Here is a 19,362-nt window from a genome sequence, read left to right on the forward strand (position 1 = left end):
AAGCTTCAGCATTTCCTTAGTGTCAGGATCTACTTCAATTATCTCCTGATCCAGGGATGAGACCTCAGGAACGTAATTGTCTCTCCTTTCTCTCTCCTCCTCCTGCAGTTTGATGGAGACACCTCTTACAGGGCCTCTCTGAATCCGCTTCATCAGATGCGTGACATAGCCTGCTATCTTGTTGCGGAGCTTCTTGCTGGGGATAATGGCGATCTCCTCGCACATGCGCTTGTTCGTGTGGAAGTCGTTGCCCAGGCTCGTGTAGTACTTCTCTATGATGACCCGGGCCGCCTTCTTCACAGTTTTGGTGCGAACGCGGCCCATGTTGGCGGGTCCTTGGTAAAAGAGCACCCAGCTAATTTTTTATAGAGGCAGGGTTTCGCCATGTTGCCCATGCTGGTCTCAAACTCTCAGGCTCAAGCAGTCCTCCTGCCTTGGCCTCCCAAAGTGCTGGGATTACAGGCGTGAGCACCTGGCCTATAATCCCAGCACTTTGGGAGACCGAGGCTGGAGGATCACTTGAGGCTAGGAGTTCGAGACCAACCTGACAACATAGTGAAGTTCCATATCTACAAAAAATAAAAAATTTAGCTAGATATGGTGGCACATGCCCATAATCCTGGCTACCTGGGAAGCTGGGGCGGGAGGATTACTTGAGCCCAGGAGTTTGAGGCTGCAGTGAGCTATGGTTGCATTGCTGCATTCTAGCCTGGTTGACAGAGTGAAGCCCTGTCTCTTAAAAAGAAAAAGTCTTCTGTACTTTTGCTTTTAATTGTGATAAATGTACATACCATAAAATATACCATCTTAAAGTATACAGTTACATTTTAAATGTACAGTTCAATGGCATTAAGTACATTCATACATTCACATTGTTGTACAATCATCGCCATCTGTCTCCAGAACTCTTCATCTTGCAAAACTGAAACTCTGTACCCACTAAACAATGACTCCCCACCCCCTCCTCCCTCCAGCCCCTGGAAACCACCATTCTACTTTCTGTCTCCGTGAAATTTAATTACTCTATACTTAAGTGGAATCATACAGTATTTAGCTTTCTGTGACTGCCTTATTTCACTTAGCATAAGGTCCTCCAGGTTTATTCGTGCTGTAACATGGGTCAGAATTCCCTCCCCCCACCCCTTTTTTTTTTGAGATGGAGTCTAGCTCTGTCACCCAGGCTGGAGTGCAGTGGTGCGATCTCGGCTCACTGCAAGCTGCGCCTCCTGGGTTCACGCCATTCTCCTGTCTCAGACTCCTAAGTAGCTGGGACTACAGGCGCCCACCACCACGCCCAGCTAATTTTTTTGTATTTTTAGTAGAGAAGGGATTTCACCGTGTTAGCCAGGATGGTCTCGATCTCCTGACCTCGTAATCTGCCTGTCTCGGCCTCTCAAAGTGCTGAGAGTGAGCCACCGCCTTTTGAAGGCTGAATTGCATTCCATTGTATGTATATATCAGCAGGTGACAATGTTATCCTGCCATCTGCTTCATAGCTTGGAACATGTCAACAAGTGAAGATTAGACTTTCCACGTAAAAAGGGAAGGCAGGTGGCTCACCTCACACTCTGTGAAGAAGGGGTTGCTGGTCAGTGAGGAAGAGTGGGGGAAGGGAGGAGGTAGAAAGAAACCAAATATATAGACATGTATGTATATTTCATTTATCCATCCATCCATCCATGGACACTGGGGTGGCTTCCACGTCTTGCCTATGGTGAATAATGCTGCTATGTACATGGGTATCACTTATTATTATTATTATTATTATTACTTTTTTTGAGACAGAGTCTGGCTCAAGTGATCCACCTGCCTCAGCCTCCCAAAGTGCTGGGATTACAGGCATGAGCCACCGCGCCCAGCCGGGTATCACTTTTAAGGGAGAATTGAAACCCATGGAGGGGACATTATAGGGAAGGAAAGCCTGGCAAACAATAGCAGGCAGAACTGTTAGGGGTGAGAGCCCTTCCCAGGGCTCCCAAGGAGGCAGGGAGCACCCCCTCACGTGGGCTGGAGGGCCATCTTGTTGGCTGCTTGGCAGTGGGTGTCCACCTTTGGGAAGAGATGTCCCATTAGATGAGTCCCAAGTTTCCTCCCATCCTAGGGTTTCAGCTTGGAGGGAGGCTGCGGTGCCCACCATCCACTAACTGAGCCAGCTCAGATTGGGTCGCTAGATCCAGGGGAGGGCACCGACTCCTGTTTTGTTCCTTGTCTCCTGGCAAGGCTCCTCTGTGGGCAGACACCAGCAGATGACAACGATATCCTGCCATCTGCTTCCTAGCACAGAATATGTCGGCAAGCGAAGATAGGCTTTCCACCTAAAGCGGGACCACGGGTGGCCCACACTTCACTTTCTGTGAAGAAGGGGTTGCCGGTCAGTGAGGAAGGATGGGGAGAAGGGAGGAGGTGAGCGAGAACTGAAGGCTATGAGGATTTCCCCCTCTTTGGCATCTGCTGTGTGTCCTGCTTGCTTGACTGAAGCTTTCATAGATGTTGTCCGTGCCAGTGTTCAGGGCCTCTGTAAAGTTACACGGATGTTCCTGCAACCTCACAGAAGCGCCAGACATGTCCCCGAGCTGGGCCTGGGCCAGGCAGCAAAGGCAGATTGGGTGGTGGGAGGGAACCAAAGTCCCCTGGTTGTGCCCTCCTTCCCTGGGGCTTATGTGTTCCAGGAAGATTCCGGGCTTATTTCTGTGCACGTGCACCTCTGTATAAATGGAATAGTGCTTTGAATGCACTGCAGGAGTGCCTCTCAAAGGAACCCTGTGGTGAAGTCTTTTGTAAAGTGAAAAGTCCTTTTGTAAAGTGAATAATTGTACTGTTTATCTGCTTTGGAGGTTCCAAGTTTTCCGAGATTCTCAGGGGAGAGAGGGAGTTGTTTGAAGGCCACCTAGGCCACCCCCTCTCCAGCACCTGATTCGCCTCTGGAGCATCCTTTCCGAGTGACATGAAATCCCCGATGGTGGGAAACTCATGACCCCTGCAAGATGGACCATTCTATCTCTGGAGAGCTCTGCTTACTAGAAATGGAAACTTACTCTGAGCTAAAAAGTCTCTCTCTGAAGTTTTCATCCATTGCATCTTCTGCTTGCAGGTTACACTGAATCGAATGTGCCCTTTCCTTGTGTTGACTCATTCGATATTTGACAACAATGAACTTGACCCCTGAGTCTCCTCTTGTTTGAGCTAAAAGATCCTGGCTTCCCCATTCATTCCTCATCTGCAGGATGTTGAGCTCTTTTATCATCCTGGTGTTTCTGCTTTGACTTTGCTTGGTTGGCTGTCCTGCATCTTTTGCAACCATGGAGCCCAGCAATGAATGCAGCTCTGAGATGTTCTCTGTCCATGTTGAGGAGACAGGGCCTCTCCTCTTCCTAGATCTGGAGTCCCTTCCTCTGTTAGTCCAGCTCAAGAGCTTTTATGACAGGAGTAAACTTGCTGTTGCCTAAATCTCAAAGCCATGTGGTGTGTTCTGCTACTAAGCCACAGCCCTCTCTCTCTTTCAGTACTTCATGGAGATCCTTATTTTAATGTCAGGTTTTCTTAAGCAAGACACACTGGCAGAAGAGTGGTCTAATCTGGAACTGACTGAACTCTCTCCTTTTTCCCTAGAACTGGTCAGGAATGAAGTGCCAGTTCAAGCTGCTGCGGATGGCTGTGGCCCTTATCTGTAGTAAGTACTGATGGGACAGCTAGGGGATGAAAGCCCGGCTCCAGGCCCTGGGGTTCAAAGATGGCACAGTCCCTGCCCTTCACGGGCTTGTGGTCAAGGAAAAAAAAGTGGGACATGTCAATGATGTGTGAAAGAGTAGGGCTATTGTGAGAGCTGTCTGTCCTGCTGTGCTGCTTCGTAACCATTCATCTTTTATTTATTTACCTATTTTTAAAAATTAAATTTTCGTCTTTTCTTTGAGACAGGATGTCTCCCTCTGTCATCCAGGCAGTAGTGCAGCGGCACAGTCATATCTCACTGCAGCATTAGACTCCTGCCTGGGCTCCAGTGATCCTCCCTCTTCAGCCTCCCAAATAGCTGGGACTACACGTGTGAAAATTTTTGCAGAGATGGGGGTCTTGCCATGTTGCCCAGGCTGGTGTTGAACTCTTGGGCTCAAGCAATCCTCCCGCCTTGGCCTCTCAGGTTGCTGGGATTACAAGTGTGAGTCACCATGCCCGGCCTTTATTTTTTTGGAGACAGAGCCTCCCTCTGTCGCCCAGGCTAGAGTGCAGTGACATGATCTCAGCTCACTGCAACCTCCACCTCCCAGGTTCAAGTGATTCTCTTGTCTCAGCCCCCCAAGTAGCTGGGATTGCAGGCATGTGCCACTATGCCCAGCTACTTTTTTGTATTTTTTGTAAAAAAGGGGTTTCACCATGTTGGCCAGGCTGGTCTCAAACTCCTGACCTCAGGTGATCTGCCTGCCTTGGCCTCCCAAAGTGCTGGGATTATAGGCGTGAGCCACCACACCTGGCCCCAGCCTATTTTTTCATCTTTTTATTGACATATAATATGCAAACAGAAAAGTGCTTAAGGACCAGCACCCAGATCAAGACAAATAACTTCCTAACATTTTGGTCGTGAAACTGATCCTTTGAGATCCCTTGTTGAAAGCCCTAGGCCCTGTCACCAGAAAAATACATACATGTGCACTCATGTGCATACACACGTATATCAAAAGCTGCAGTTTTAGCAGGTTCACAAACTGTGACTAGTCCGAGAACCCCCTAGGAACAAGATATCTTCAGGGCCCTAGTTGGGAGAGCTCAGTTCTACCTGCAGAAGTCATCCTGAGTGTTAGCGGCAAGCAGGTGTCCACCAAGTAAACACGGTGCAAGAGGACATTTCAGGCAAAGCTGCAGCCTGAACTAACACATAGATGGGCGAAGGGTCATGGCCAGCGAGTTGGTTAGCAAAACCAAAGAATTAGTTTTGGGACTGTGTGTGATTTTGATCAGCGATAAAGTTAGTGAAATAGTAGGAGTCAGACCATTAAGGGCTTTAAATGCTAAGAAAAGAAAATGTACTTCACCTTGCATTCCCTGGGATCCCACTGGAGGGCTTTCAACAAGAGAGTTATTGATGGATAATCAGAGTTTTAGAAAACCAGTCAGGCTGCAGTGTGGAGAACAGATTGTGGGGACAAGGGGGATAAGACCAGAAGCCAAAGGACTCTTTCTGAGATCGAAAGAAATGAGTCTGAACAGAAGCAATGGAAGAAGGGGCTGGGCAGTGTGGCTGACACCTGAAATCCCAGCACTTTGGGAGGTCAAGGTGGGAGGATCACTTGAGCCCAGGAGTTCAAGACCAGCCTTGGCAATATAGCAAGACCCTGTCTCTACAAAAACAATACAAAAAAATTAGCCTGGCATGGTGGCTTGCACCTGTAGTCCTAGCTACTTAGACTGAGGCAGGAAAATCTCTTGAGCCTAGGAGTTTAAGACCAGCCTGGGCAACAGAGCAAGACCCTGTCTCTACAAAAAAAAAAAAAATTAAAAATTAGCCAGGCATGGTGGCTTGTGCCTATAGTCCTAGCCCAGGAGCTTGAGGTAGCAGTGAGCTATGATCGTGCCACTGCACTTCAGCCTGTGTGACAGAGTGAGACCCTGCCTTAAAAAAAAAAAGAAAAGAAAAGAAAAGGCCGGGCACAGTGGCTCACACTTGTAATCCCAGCACTTTGGGAGGCCGAAGCGAGTAGATCACCTGAGGTCAGGAGTTCGAGACCAGCCTGACCAACATGATGAAACCCTGTCTCTACTAAAAATACAAAAATTAGCCGGGTGTGGTGGCATGCGCCTGTAATCCCAGCTGCTCAGGAGGCTGAGGCAGGAGAATCCCTTGAACCTGGGAGGCGGAGGTTGCAGTGAACCGAGATCGTACTACTGTACTCCAGCCTTGGCGACAGACCGAGACTTTGTCTCAAAAAAAAAAAAAAAAAAAAAAGAGCAAAGCAATGAGGGTAGAAGAGGGAGTGAACGCATTTTCTCATCCAGTCCTCCAAACCCGCCTAAAAAGGGCATTATTATTAGCTTAATTTATAGGTAGAAACTCCAGGATCAGAGAGTTAGGTTCCTTGGCCAAGATCACCCAGCTAAGAAATGATAGAGCCAGAATTCAAGGCCAGCCTGTGCCATTTCAAATGCCCCACATGTTAGCCAAGCTAAACAGTGAGCACCTGGGCTTTCTCTGGGTCAGCCACTTGCTGTGTAGGTAAGAGGGAGACTGAGTCCGAGCAAACCTGGGACGGAGGGTCAGGCCTGGGAGGGCTCCACTTCAATTCATGTCCACCTTCCTTGCTTCTTACCCCATGGCTTTCAGGAAATCGGGTCTGCCCCTGAGCCTCTGTTGGTCTCTCTGGATCTCAGTTTCCTGGATGGGGCTGGAGGATCTCTCATCCCAGGAAGGACCTTCCAGCCTTAAAACCTGAGGACTCCTTGAGTCAAGGCATAGGGTGCAGTGGGGTGGCAGTGGGTGTGGGATAGTTTCTGCGTCAGCTTGGGCTCTGAGTTTGTTTTTGAGGAAGGAAAGAGAAGCATGAGTCTTGTTTTTTTAAAAAAAAAAAATCCAACTGTAAGCATCATAAAAACTAAAATGCTATTTCGGAGTTGGAGACCATCATCTTTCAAACCTCCTTTATCAAACCCTGGACCTGGGGAGCCAAGGCTGGAAGGCTGTCCCAGGACAGGAGTTGGGGAGGGGAGGGCCGAGGGTCCATCCCTGGATGCGCCTTTTCTGCCATCTATCGGCCATCCTTGGAGTTGCAGGGCTCAGCCCAGAAGGCTGGGCAACCCCAAGGGAAATGAAGGTCCCTGGAGATTCTGGTACTCCTGCAGTGGTTAGGGTGGAGAGAAGTGCCCTGGCTGATTAACTGGTAGCTAAACAGGTACAAAATTCCCCTCAAAGGGCTTTATTTCAATGTCAAATTTGCCTTGGTTTTCTCATCTGTAAAATGGGAATAAGAATACCTACCCTCAATGTTCTTTGGTAGTGGATAATGGGATGGCAGTTTCCTAGCACCCGTCCTTTCAAGAGGCTCATCCCCACTTGACTGGCTGACCCAGAAAGTTCACACGAGAAGCGTGGATTGGAGATCAGGATGAAGGCATCTTAGAATCTGTTAAGGGTCTGGGTGTGGTGGCTCATGCCTGTAATCCTGGCACTGTGGGAGGCTGAGGCAGGAGACTCACTTGAGCCCAGGAGTTCAGGCCTGGGCAACATAGTAAGACATCATCTCTACAAAGAAAAGGTTTTTTTTGTTTTTGTTTTTGTTTTTTGAGACGGAGTCTCGCTCTGTCGCCCAGGCTGGAGTGCAGTGGCGCGATCTCAGCTCACTGCAAGCTCCGCCTCCTGAATTCATGCCATTCTCCCGCCTCAGCCTCCCGAGCAGCTGGGATTACAGGTGCCCACCACACGCCCGGCTAGTTTTTTGTATTTTTAGTAGAGACGGGGTTTCACTGTGTTCACCAGGATGGTCTCGATCTCCTGACCTCGTGATCCGCCCGACTCGGCCTCCCAAAGTGCTGGGATTATAGGCGTGAGCCACTGCGCCCGGCCAAAAAAAAGGGTTTTTTAAATTACCCAGATGTGGTGGTGGGTGCCTGTAGTCCCAGCTACTTGGGAGGCTGAGATGGGAGGATCACCTGCGCCCAGGAGGTTGAGGCTGCAGTGAGCTGTGATGGTGCCGCTGTACTCCAGCCTAGAGTGAGACCTGCGTCAACAAGAACAACAAAAAGAATCTGTTAAGGGATCAATTCATCAATTTGTTGGGGTCTGGGTTTTCTTTTCTCGTTTGTTTTTTGAGACAAGAGTCTTACTCTGTCGCCCAGGCTGGAGTGCAGTGGTGCAATCTTAGCTCACTGCAACCTCCACCTCCTGGGTTCAAGCAGTTCTGCCTCAGCCTCCCGAGTAGCTGGGGTTACGGGAGCCCACCACCACGCCCAGCTAATTTTTGTATTTTTAGTAGAGACGGAGTTTCACCATGTTGGCCAGGCTGGTCTTGAACTCCTGACCTCAGGTGATCCACCTGCCTCGGTCTCCCAAAGTGCTGGGATTACAGGTGTGAGCCACCGCGCCCGGCCAAATGTCACCTCTTTAGAGAGGTCTTGCATGACTCCCCAAGCTAAAGAATTTCCCTCCTAAAACCAGGCATTGCTTTTACATCACCTGTTTCCCTCCATAGGTGTCTCTCTTCTTGAAATTATCTTATGTATGTAATTGCTTACTGGTTTATCACTAGACCCTATAAGCTCTGGGAGAACAGATTTGCCTGCCTCCTTCACTACTGTGTCCCCAGTGCAGAGAACAGTGCTTGGCCTAATAGGGAATGAATGCATGGGTGGGTGATGAAGTGAAGGCCCTCAGCCCCTGCTCAGGGCCCTCCTGTGGCGTCTCTCTGCTTCCTCCCCTTGCAGTGAGCATGGAGTTTGGGCGGGCTGTGTGGCTCCGCTTCCACCCGTCGGCCTATCCCCCGTGCCCTCACCCAAGCTTCATGGCGCACTTGGGTGGCGTGGCCGTGGGCATCACCCTGGGCGTGGTGGTCCTGAGGAACTACGAGCAGAGGCTCCAGGACCAGTCGCTGTGGTGGATTTTTGTGGCCATGTACACCGTCTTCGTGCTGTTTGCCGTCTTCTGGAACATCTTTGCCTACACCCTGCTGGACTTGAAGCTGCCGCCTCCTCCCTGAGGGCTGGAGGCCCGAGGTGGGGGAGGGGAGGGAAAAGCAGCACCCACAGGGAGCGCCTGTGAGGTTTTTTCTCATCACCAGCTCAGCTAGGCCAGGCAGGCGAGGACAGAAGACTCCGGGCTGCTGTAATGTTTGTGTTTAGATTTGGACAGACAGTGGAGACCCTTTTCTGAAAGGCACCTGGCGGAGGAGTTAATGTGGCTGCTGTCATTTTTCTAGGCTGCTCTGATGACATCGGGCCAGGGTGAAGGTCTGGGGTGGGCTGTGTGAGTGGCCCTCCCTCACCTGGGCTGGGCTTGTTCCATGGGGCCAGGGGTGCCCCCTCGCTGCTGTGGATTGAGCAGCAGCTTCTTCCTCATCCTCTACCCTCAGAGACCCTAAGAGACATGGGAAGGCCTGAGGGTTGTTGCAGCGAGGCATGGCCCCTCTCTAGCTCAGAGATAATTGCGGGCCATGTGGTGTCTCCTCGACACCTGCTGGGTCTGGAGCTCCAGTAAAAAGAGGGCCTACTGGACATGTCAGCTGTGACCTGGCTGAAACCAGGGTGCCTTCTTGGGCTGGTTGGTGGGCACTGGGGCATGATCTGTTGTGCCTGGGTTGGGTAGAGCCAGGGACGCTGTAGGCTCTAGGCCCCCTTTTGCGCTGGGGGTACCCAGTGAGAGGGACCCAAGTAGGGGGAATAAACTTCATTCCAAGTTCCACCCTGGAGAAGACAGACCCAGGACCAACTTCAGACTTCTCCCTCCCTTTCTTCCAGGATGTTGGCATCTCACACCAGTGCCCCAGCCTCCATGTCCAGCCGTCTTTTAGGGTCGTTTTCTTTCCTTTTGCTGCCCTGACACTACTTTGTGCCTCTCTGGTTATGGAGACAGTGTTTTGATACATTCTTGCGTGTGTGTATGTGTGCGTATGTGTGTGGTGTGTGTGTGTGTGTGTGTGATGGGAAAGGTAATTGAGGCAAGTCAGCGCCTGCAGAGAAGGCACAGCGGATGCAGGGGGCCCATGTGAGTGTCCGTGAGAGGTGGGAGACCATGGTGTGCTGTGGTTGCTGAGTATCCTTGCTTTGACAAAGCCTACCACCTTCCTTCCCATCTCCTGTCCCTTCCACACCTGCTCCTGAGCATCACTGACTGGTGGCAGAATGGCCCTGCTGGAGGGAGAGCTCAGGCCCTCCAGGGATCCCTGGATGCTGAGGTTTGCCAGGTTCAGCTCTTGTTTTCCTCTGAGATGGCCCTCATATCCAAAAATGTTCCATCCTGTCTCCCTTAGGAGAGAAAGAGCTTTGGGGATGCAAGAGAGGCTGGGGTGGGAATGTTGAGACCATGTGTCCATTTGAATTAGGGGGACAGGAGGCTACAGGAAGAGGAATTCCAATTTAGTTGGAAAACTTTACCTCAGGAGAATTTTTGGGTGCATGGATGAGCCTGAGAGGGAGGGCAGCCGGTAACCTCGGAGGCTTGGATGCGGGAGAGAATATGGTGGTTATCAAATCCACCCCACCCCATTTCACAGGTGAGAAAACAAGATGGAGGGAATGACTCTCCTAACAGGAGCTGGTGCAGGCCCCAAGTGGCGGGTATGACGTTGACCTTTGACAAAAGATGACACTGCCTTTATCGTGCTCTTGGAATTCGCAACCACTGACAGCCCAAAAGAACAAAGAATGCCAGGCCTGGGAGGAGGCAGGGGGCTGGGCGTGTCCAGAAACACGGGCAGGAGTGTGGGAATGGTCTTTCTGCAGCCTCATGCCCATCCTGGCCCTTGAGTGTAGCGGGCTCCAGGGTCAGTCAAGCCAGGCATTTGGGGTCTTGGGCCACACTGGCTTCCCAGCCCGGTAACTACATGTAAATGGGCTCACTCACTCACTGGCAGGCGAGGTCCAGCCCTACCCCATCTTGGCCCAATGCTAAATAGATTGCCCTGGCCTTATATGTAGCTACGTAGGTCCTGCTCCCCCGCATCAGTGCCGTGCTGAGGGCTGCAGCCTGTGCCACTGTGGGCCCATGTCTTTGGCGGTGTTGTGTCAGCCTGGGGCGTCTTGTGTGTGCCCTGCCTGCCGTTCTCTGCCCTAGTGATAGAAAGATGTAGATGGAAGAGTCAGCGCATCAGAGGAGGAGGCTCTGAGGCTGTGGAGCTGGGCTCAGGGAAGACAGGGGGAGGATGCAGAAGGAGCCAGGACATTGCTGCCTCTGCCTGGGCTGCAGCCACACTAAGCTGAGCGATGAGGTCCTTTCCTGGAGGGATGGAGAATCCCATCCAGATCCCTGTCCTGGCCCCTGGGGCTTCTGTGGTGTGGGTGGAATGAGCAGAGTGCCACCTCTGTCTTGTATGACCTGGAGAGGAGGCTTCCTCTCTCAGGGGTGAGAAGGCATTGAACTAGAAGACTCTAGAAATCCCTCATAGAAGCACTCAGCTCCCTCGGGGACTCCAAGGGAAGCTTGTTACTGAGAAGGACAGTGGAGGCAGAATCGTGTCTCCCACCATGTTAAGTGTGTCCTCTGCTGCCAAGGACCCTGGTCTACACCTTAGACCACCAGCCCCAGCCGTTCCCTGTCAGCACACCCACTTCCACCACCTCTCCCAACCATGACTTCCAAGCAGGGCCACCGGGTGGGGTCACAGGGTCAGGAGGCAGCTGTCTGGTCAGAGGGATTCCCTTTGTGGCATCTGACTTTCTCCTCAGCAGGTCCCACCACCCTCTCGGCAGCACTTCGCCATGGCCAAGGCTGGCCGTGTCCTCCCTGCCTCCTTCCTTGTCCAAGGTGGCTGCTGGCCCAGAGAGGGTGTATAAATCTTCAGGCCAGTGGAGGTAGATTGGCCTTTTATCCACAGGATACGGAAACTGAAATCTGGGGAATCCCCAAACAGCAGCCATAGACTCACTGGCCTTCATTAAACGGGAGAGGAATCACAGAAACTGGGGAAGGGAAAGCAGACCTTCAAATGAGAAATTTCACTTTAATGACACATTCATCATTCGTTTTTTAATTAGGAAAAGCTCCCTAATGAGGCTGTTTTGCCAGCTAATAGGACTCTCGATTTCCATGAGCACCATTCTTGCCCAGAGGATTAGAGGAGCCATTGCTCACCAAGCCGGGATCTTCCCCCAGCGTCCAGTTTAATTTGCAAATACGTAATGCAGATTCCCTGGGTGCCGTGAAAGCCCTTCCTGGCATCATTCATATTGCTTCCCGTGCTGGCTGGAAAGCACGGTTCTCCTCTGCCTTAAAAACAGTGCCCAACAGTGAACTGCCTCCTCCGAGGACTTGAGTAAGTGGAAAAAACAAAACACAAACTGCAATGTTTGTTTCTAAGTATTTTTGTATTGTGTACATTCTGTATATTTTTGTTGTAACATATTATTTGAGCACAGATTCCATTAAAGATTTTTTTTTTCCAAGCCATTGGTTATTCAGGAAGTGACCTGAAGGGCTGGCATTAGGGCCTGTTTCATCTGGGTCTAGGTCAGGATGGGTGGGAGAGGGTGAACAGCAGTGGTGGTGGATCTAGGATTTCTATAACATACAGATCGGGGCATCAGTGCTTAGCACCAGTCTGTAGCTCTGTGCTTCTTACTTTTCTCAAATCACTGAACTCTTTTGAGTGGTTGATGAAAGCTGTGATTTCTCTTCCCATAAAAATGTGTATGTAGGACGGACATGGTGGCTCACGCCTGTAATCCCAGCACTTTGGGAGGCTGATGCATGTGGATCACCTGAGGTCAGGAGTTCAAGACCAGCCTGGCCAACATGATGAAACCCCATCTCCACAAAAAATACAAAAAATTAGCTGGGCATGGTGGCGCGTGCCTGTAATCCCAGCTACTCAGGAGGCTGAGGCAGGAGAATCACTTGAACCAGGGAGGCGGAGGTTGCAGTGAGCCAAGATCGCGCCACTGCACTCCAGCCTGGTGACAGAGTGAGACTCCGTCTCAAAAAAAAAAAAAAAAAAAAAAAAACCCAGCTGGGCGCAGTGGCTCATGCCTGTAATCCCAGCACTTTGGGAGGCTGAGGTGGGCGGATCAGAAGGTCAGGAGTTCGAGACCAGCCTGGCCAACACAGTGAAACCCCGTCTCTACCAAAAATGCAAAAATTAACTGGATGTTGTGGCGGGCACCTGTAATCCCAGCTACTCGGGAGACTGAGGCAGGAGAATCGCTTGAACCCTGGAGGCAGAGGTTGCAGTGAGCTGAGATCATGCCACTAAACTCCAGCCTGGGCGACGGAACTAGACTCCGTCTCAAAAAAAAGAAAAAGAAAAAAGAGAAAGAAAAGAAAATCTAAATACTGCAGAATCTATCCAAGAACAAACATTAGAGTGCGGTTAAGGCTAAAGGCCAAAGAACCCACTTCTGTTTAGAGTGTGGAGATCCAACTTCCCTAGAAGGAGAAATCAGGACCCTCTCTGAGCATCAATGCTCTTATAGGTCAACTTCAGGCACAAGTACCTGAGCCATTTAAAGGCAAGCTCCCACCAGGCACGGTAGTTCATGCATGTAATCCCAGCAGTTTGGGAGGTCGAGGCAGGCAGATCACTTGAAGCCAAAAGTTCGAGACCAGCCTGACTAACATGACAAAACCACATCTCTACTAATAATATAAAAAAACTGCCAGACGCAGTGGCTCATGCCTGTAATCCCAACACTTTGGGAGGCTGAGGCAGGCAGATCACGAGGTGAGGAGTTCCAGACCAGCCTGGCCAACATGGTGAAACCCTGTCTCTACTAAAAATACAAAAATTAGCTGGGTGGTAGTGATACGCACCTGTAGTCCCAGCTACTCGGGAGGCTGAGGCAGAATTGCTTGAGCCTGGGAGGCAGAGGTTGCAGTGAGCCGAGATCCTGCCACAGCACTCCAGTCTGGGTGACAGAGTGGACCCTGTCTCAATAAATAAATAATAATAATAAAGGCAAGCTCTTCGGAGAGCCAGAAGCTGTTGAATTCTCTGCCTTTGCCGCCTTTCCTTTTTTTACTTTCCTGGTTCTTCCCTTCTATTAATAGTAGATTCTCATTCTTCAATACATTAATAAGGCACTTCCCAATAATAAGGTAATTAAGAAATGAAGGGCCAGGCACAGTGGCTCACACCTGTAATCCCAGCACTTTGGAGGGCCGAGGCAGGTGGATCACCTGAAGTCAGGAGTTTGAGACCAGCCTGGCCAACATGGCAAAACCCCACCTATACTAAAAATACAAAATTAGCCAAGCATGGTGGTGCATGCCTGTAGTCCTAGCTACTCGGGAGGCTGAGGCAGGAGAATCACTTGAACCCAGGAGGCAGAGGTTGCAGTGAGTCGAGATTGCACCATTGCACTCCAGCCTGGGCAACAAGAGCGAAACTCCATCTCAAAAAAAAAAAAAAAAAAAAAAAGACAGGTGCAGTCGCTCATGCCTGTAATCCCAGCACTTTGGGAGGTTGAGGCAGGCGGATCACCTGAGGTTGGGTGTTCGAGACTAGCCTGACCAACATGGAGAAATCCTGTCTCTACTAGAAATATAAAATTAGCCAGGCGTGGTGGAGCATGCCTGTAATTCCAGCTACTTGGGAGGCTGAGGCAGGAGAATCGCTTGAACCTGGGAGGCCGAGGTTGCGGTGAGCCGAGTTCGTGCCATTGCACTCCAGCCTGGGCAACAAGAGTGAAACTCCATCTCAAAAAAAAAGAAAATGAAGACAATTTACTGTGTACCTACTATGTGCTAGGCACTGAGGTAGGCATTTCCACAGCTACTTTATGTGAACTAGGTATAAATATCCCCCTATTTATACACAAGGGAAAAGGTTAGAGAAATTTAGTTACTTGCTGGTAGTATGTGGCACAAGCTGGCTTCACACCCAAGATTGCTGGTACCAAAGTTCATGCTGTCAGCCCTCAGTATGTGCACAGGACTGTAAGGGCACTAAGCATGTGCAGGCCTCAGGGTCTTTGTTTAAAGATCCATCTCATTGCATTAGGCCTAGGGCCATCCGGTAACAGGAATGAACCTCGGGACATTCACTCAGAGTTCGTGTAATAGGACCTTCACTTTATCAGCCCTCATAGTAGTTTACAAGAAAAACCCCAGCTTTCGATTCATTACTGCTTCCATATATATGTATTTTTGCTCTTGTTGCCCAGGCTGGAGTGCAATGACATGATCTTGGCTCACCGCAACCTCCAACTCCCAGGTTCAAGCGATTCTCCTGCCTCAGCCTCCTGAGTAGCTGGGATTACAGGCATGCGCCACCACACCTGGCTAATTTTGTATTTTTAGTAGAGATGGGGTTTCTTCATGTTGCCCTGGCTGGTCTGGAACTCCCGACAGGTAATCTGCTCGCCTCGGCCTCCCAAAGTGCTGGGATTACAGGCGTGAGCCACCATGCCTGGCCTATTTCTTTATATTTGAGACAGGGTTTTACTCTGTTGCCCAGGTTGGAGTGCAGTGGTACAGTCATAGCTCACTTACTTTGAGCTCCTGGGATCAAGCAATCTTCTAGCCTCAGCCACCTGAGTAGCTGGGACTATAGGCACATACCACCAGGTCCTGCTAATTTTATTTTTTGTAGAGATGGGGTTTCACTCTGTTGCCAGGCTGGTCTCGAACTCCTAGGCTCATGCAGTCCTCCTGCCTTGGCCTCTCAAAGTGCTGGGATTACAGGCCTGAGCCACCACACCCAGCCACATTTAGGAACTTTAGCAATTAAGAGAACTGGGCTGCCCTCTCAGACCTCCAAGTGGAAAGACTTCATTGAAGCCAGCAGGGTTTCCATTAACTGAGAAGACACACTGTTAGGAAAGTATGGTCCTGGTAACTGCATCTGATTTCCAAGAAGCCCACAGGCTTTCCTGGCACCTGGTCTAAGGGATCCTCTGGTAGAGGACAGGCATTCTGTCATGGTGAATAATGAATGAGAGTGAAAGGAAGTAACTTGGTTTATTGAGTTCTACGGGTATAACTCTACTGGACGATGAATAAAACATTGTGAGGGAAATTGCTCTTAGACTGTGCATGATGCCTCCTGCAAGAAGCAGAAAGGTGTGTATCCCAGCAAGCGATTTGATTTTCTTCAACAAATTCCTTAGTACAACAAGTATAATTTCCTCACAAACTTGTTGGGAATACAAATGTTAGGCTTGAGGATTGAGCTCATTAAACAAAAACGACTATCTTGATAAGAAGCTAAGTTTTATTATTATAATTACAAATTACAGATAAACTGAAGCCAGTCTTCATACATGACAAACATACATTTCCTCTGTGTGTACAGCACACAAGTAATATACATAACTATATTCCATGTCTAAACAAATCCTTTTTTTTTTTTTTTTTTTTTTTTTGAGACGGAGTCTCGCTCTGTCGCCCAGGCTGGAGTGCAGTGGCCGGATCTCAGCTCACTGCAAGCTCTGCCTCCCGGGTTCACGCCATTCTCCGGCCTCAGCCTCCCGAGTAGCTGGGACTACAGGCGCCCGCCACCTCGCCCGGCTAGTTTTTTTTGTATTTCTTAATAGAGACGGGGTTTCACCGTGTTAGCCAGGATGGTCTCGATCTCCTGACCTCGTGATCCGCCCGTCTCGGCCTCCCAAAGTGCTGGGATTATAGGCTTGAGCCACCGCGCCCGGCCAACAAATCCTTTTTAAAACTTTAAAAGCTGGCTGGGCACAGTGGCTCACGCCTGTAATCCCACCACTTTGGGAGGCTGAGGCAGGCATGTCACGAGGTCGGGAGATTGAGACCATCCTGGCTAACACGGTGAAACCCTGTCTCTACTAAAAATACAAAAAAATTAGCCGGGCGTGGTGGTGGGTGCCTGTAGTTCCAGCTACTGGGGAGGCTGAGGCGGGAGAATCGCTTGATCCTGGGAGGCGGAGGTTGCAGGGAGCCGAGATTGAGCCACTGCACTCCAGCCTGGGCGACAGAGTGAGACTCCGTCTCAAAAAATAAAACAAAAACAAAGACAAAAAAACTTTAAAAGCCAAGATAGTAGCTTATTAAAATTTGAATACAGTACATGTTTCTAGTCATGAGCTCTGTGGTTTCTTCTCATGACCAAGATATTCAGTTCCATGACACCATTTTCCTTGTCTAGAGTAGTGATATACAGTTTGTCAGACTTTTTTTTTGAGACGGAGTCTTGCTCGGTCGCCCAGGCTGGAGTGCAGTGGTACGATCTCAGCTCACTGCAAGCTCCACCTCCTGGGTTCACGCCATTCTCCTGCCTCAGCATCCTGAGTAGCTGGGACTACAGGTGCCCGCCACCATGCCCGGCTAATTTTTTGTATTTTTAGTAAAGACGGGGTTTCACTGTGTTCACCAGGATGGTCTCGATCTCCTGACCTCATGATCCGCCCGCCTCGGCCTCCCAAAGTGCTGGGATTACAGGCGTGAGCCACCGTGCCTGGCCCAGACTTATTTTTTAAAAATAAGACTACCAGAGGCTGGGTGTGGTGGCTCACTTTGGGAGGCCAAGGTGGGAGGCCAAGCTTGAGTTCAAGAGTTTAAGACCAGTCTTGAGCAACATAGTGAGACCACATTTCATTTAAAAAAGAAAAAAAAGATAAGACTATCATATAGAGCTGTGTAATGTAGTGAGCCTACATTATAAAAATATATACAACCACAGAGAGAATATATAATTACACCTTGCCTATATCCATAAATGATGTGAAGCAGGTAACACATTTGCTTTTAAATGCCATTTACAACAGACTCTTCAATGACATGAATTTGAAAATGAAGTATGTTTTTCAGACTAAAACACTGATGTGCTAATATGGCTTACTTAAAAAAATGATTTCTAAATGGGGAACCAACTGCACTGGGAAAAGACAGACAGATTCAACGATAGTGTCATAAAATTACTGGTTTTCCTTAATCACCCTGACTTTGTTTTGAGACAGAGTCTCACTCTGTTGCCCAGGTTGGAATGTAGTGGCGCGATCTTGGCTCACTGCAACCTCCGCCTCCTGGGTTCAAGCGATTCTCCTGCCTCAGCCTCCCAAGTAGCTGGGACTACAGGCACACGCCACCATTCCCAGCTAGTTTTTGTAATTTTAGTCGAGACAGGGTTTCACCATATTAGTCAGGCTGGTCTCAAATTCCTGACCTCAGGTGATCCACCCACCTCGGCCTCTCAAAGTGCTGGGATTACAGGCGTGAGCCACCGTGCCCAGCCACTCTCATTTTAATACTATGAAAAATGCTACTTCGATTTCTTTCTATACTACCTACAATCCAAGTTATTAAAGTTTAAAACCATATGAAAGCATTTATGAAGATCCTGAATTGTATTTCTCATTAAAGGAAAAGAAATGCTTGGTGAGTCATGTCCCGAGGCTTACGTAGAGGAAAAACCAGAAGGCCATTGTCAGTCATTTTGAAAGTTAAAACTCAGCACTTAATGTGAATTTAGATCCATTTAAGAAAGGATTCCTCAGTTTTATGGGTTTGTGCTCCTCTGAGCATCCTCAGGGAAGTGAGAACACAAGACTTCTTCTGTTCTTCTAAGCAAAAATCATTATCAAATGAATTTATTAAAGAGCTATGCCAAGCAAATTGCAATTGTATGTGTGTAGCTACATAGGCTTCCATGGGAATTGTAAATGGCTAGCTGAGGGCACTTTCAATTGATTCAGAGTAAAACAATCTGAGGCTGGTAACAAATGTACAAAAAACTAAAATCAATGAGTCACTCTAATATGAAGAACCTGTTTGCATTCCTTATGTTACAGTTTGCTTGTAAACTGTATGTATTTTGTTTCTTTTCTCAACACTGTTTTAAAACTCCAGCATTGGCCGGGCGTGGTGGCTCAAGCCTGTAATCCCAGCACTTTGGGAGGCCGAGACGGGTGGATCACGAGGTCAGGAGATCGAGACCATCCTGGCTAACACGGTGAAACCCCATCTCTACTAAAAAATACAAAAAACTAGCCGGGCGAGGTGGCGGGCGCCTGTAGTCCCAGCTACTCGGGAGGCTGAGGCAGGAGAATGGCGTGAACCCGGGAGGCGGAGCTTGCAGTGAGCCGAGATCCGGCCACTGCACTCCAGCCTGGGCGACAGAGCGAGACTCCGTCTTAAAAAAAAAAAAAAAAAAAAAAACTCCAGCATTTTCACCTAAAAGAAAACACAGGCTCTTCATAAATACCTGTGAACAAATAAATGAAATGGTGACTGGGGGCGATTTCTGCAGTAGCTTTCTCTCAAAGATAATGTTTTATCTTGAAGCTAGTGCATCGATTTTTAAAGCTCATTTAATTTTCTACATACTCAGGATTTGCATATTGACTTAAAATCTTGACTATCATCCATGCCATTATCAACTAGACAAAAAAATGTATCAAGCACCCACAGGATGCACAGATCTATCTCTGAAATGGTGTAGTGGTATTAATCTGTTCTAAGACTAGGATTACATTTTTTTTTTTAAAAAGCTACAATCCATTGAAAAGGAAGTATTATGGTTTTTCTAAGAAAAGTTGCTAAATACTGCAGCAGACTCAGGCTTTTCCTGAGAAAAGCCACAAACAAAATCATCTCTGAAATTTTTTAAGCAACAGCTTCCTGAAGCCTGGAATTTACGGGGCCAGTGAGACACTAAAATTCCACAACTCTCACATATGTATCTACCTACGGCTCAGTGAAGAAAATTCCACAACTCTCACATACACGTCTATCTAGGACTCAGTGAAGAAAATTCCACAACTCTCACATAT

The 19,362-nt window shown here is 48.9% G+C and overlaps 1 protein-coding gene across 3 annotated transcripts in view; it reads left to right on the plus strand.

Moving 5' to 3' along the window:
- The window catches only part of RHBDL3 (rhomboid like 3), a 55,397-nt gene extending 46,532 nt beyond the window's left edge, over positions 1-8,865 (plus strand). For all 3 annotated transcript variants that reach the window (XM_003912581.5, XM_003912582.5, XM_009190084.4), the window contains 2 exons: positions 3,610-3,670; positions 8,404-8,865. In XM_003912581.5, coding sequence (XP_003912630.1) covers positions 3,610-3,670; positions 8,404-8,675 — 333 coding nt within the window. In that variant the 3' untranslated portion in view covers positions 8,676-8,865. The remainder of the gene's footprint in view (positions 1-3,609; positions 3,671-8,403) is intronic.
- The last annotated feature ends 10,497 nt before the right edge of the window (positions 8,866-19,362 follow it).

This window comes from Papio anubis, chromosome 17, assembly GCF_008728515.1.
Source record: "Papio anubis isolate 15944 chromosome 17, Panubis1.0, whole genome shotgun sequence".
Taxonomy (NCBI): domain Eukaryota; kingdom Metazoa; phylum Chordata; class Mammalia; order Primates; family Cercopithecidae; genus Papio; species Papio anubis.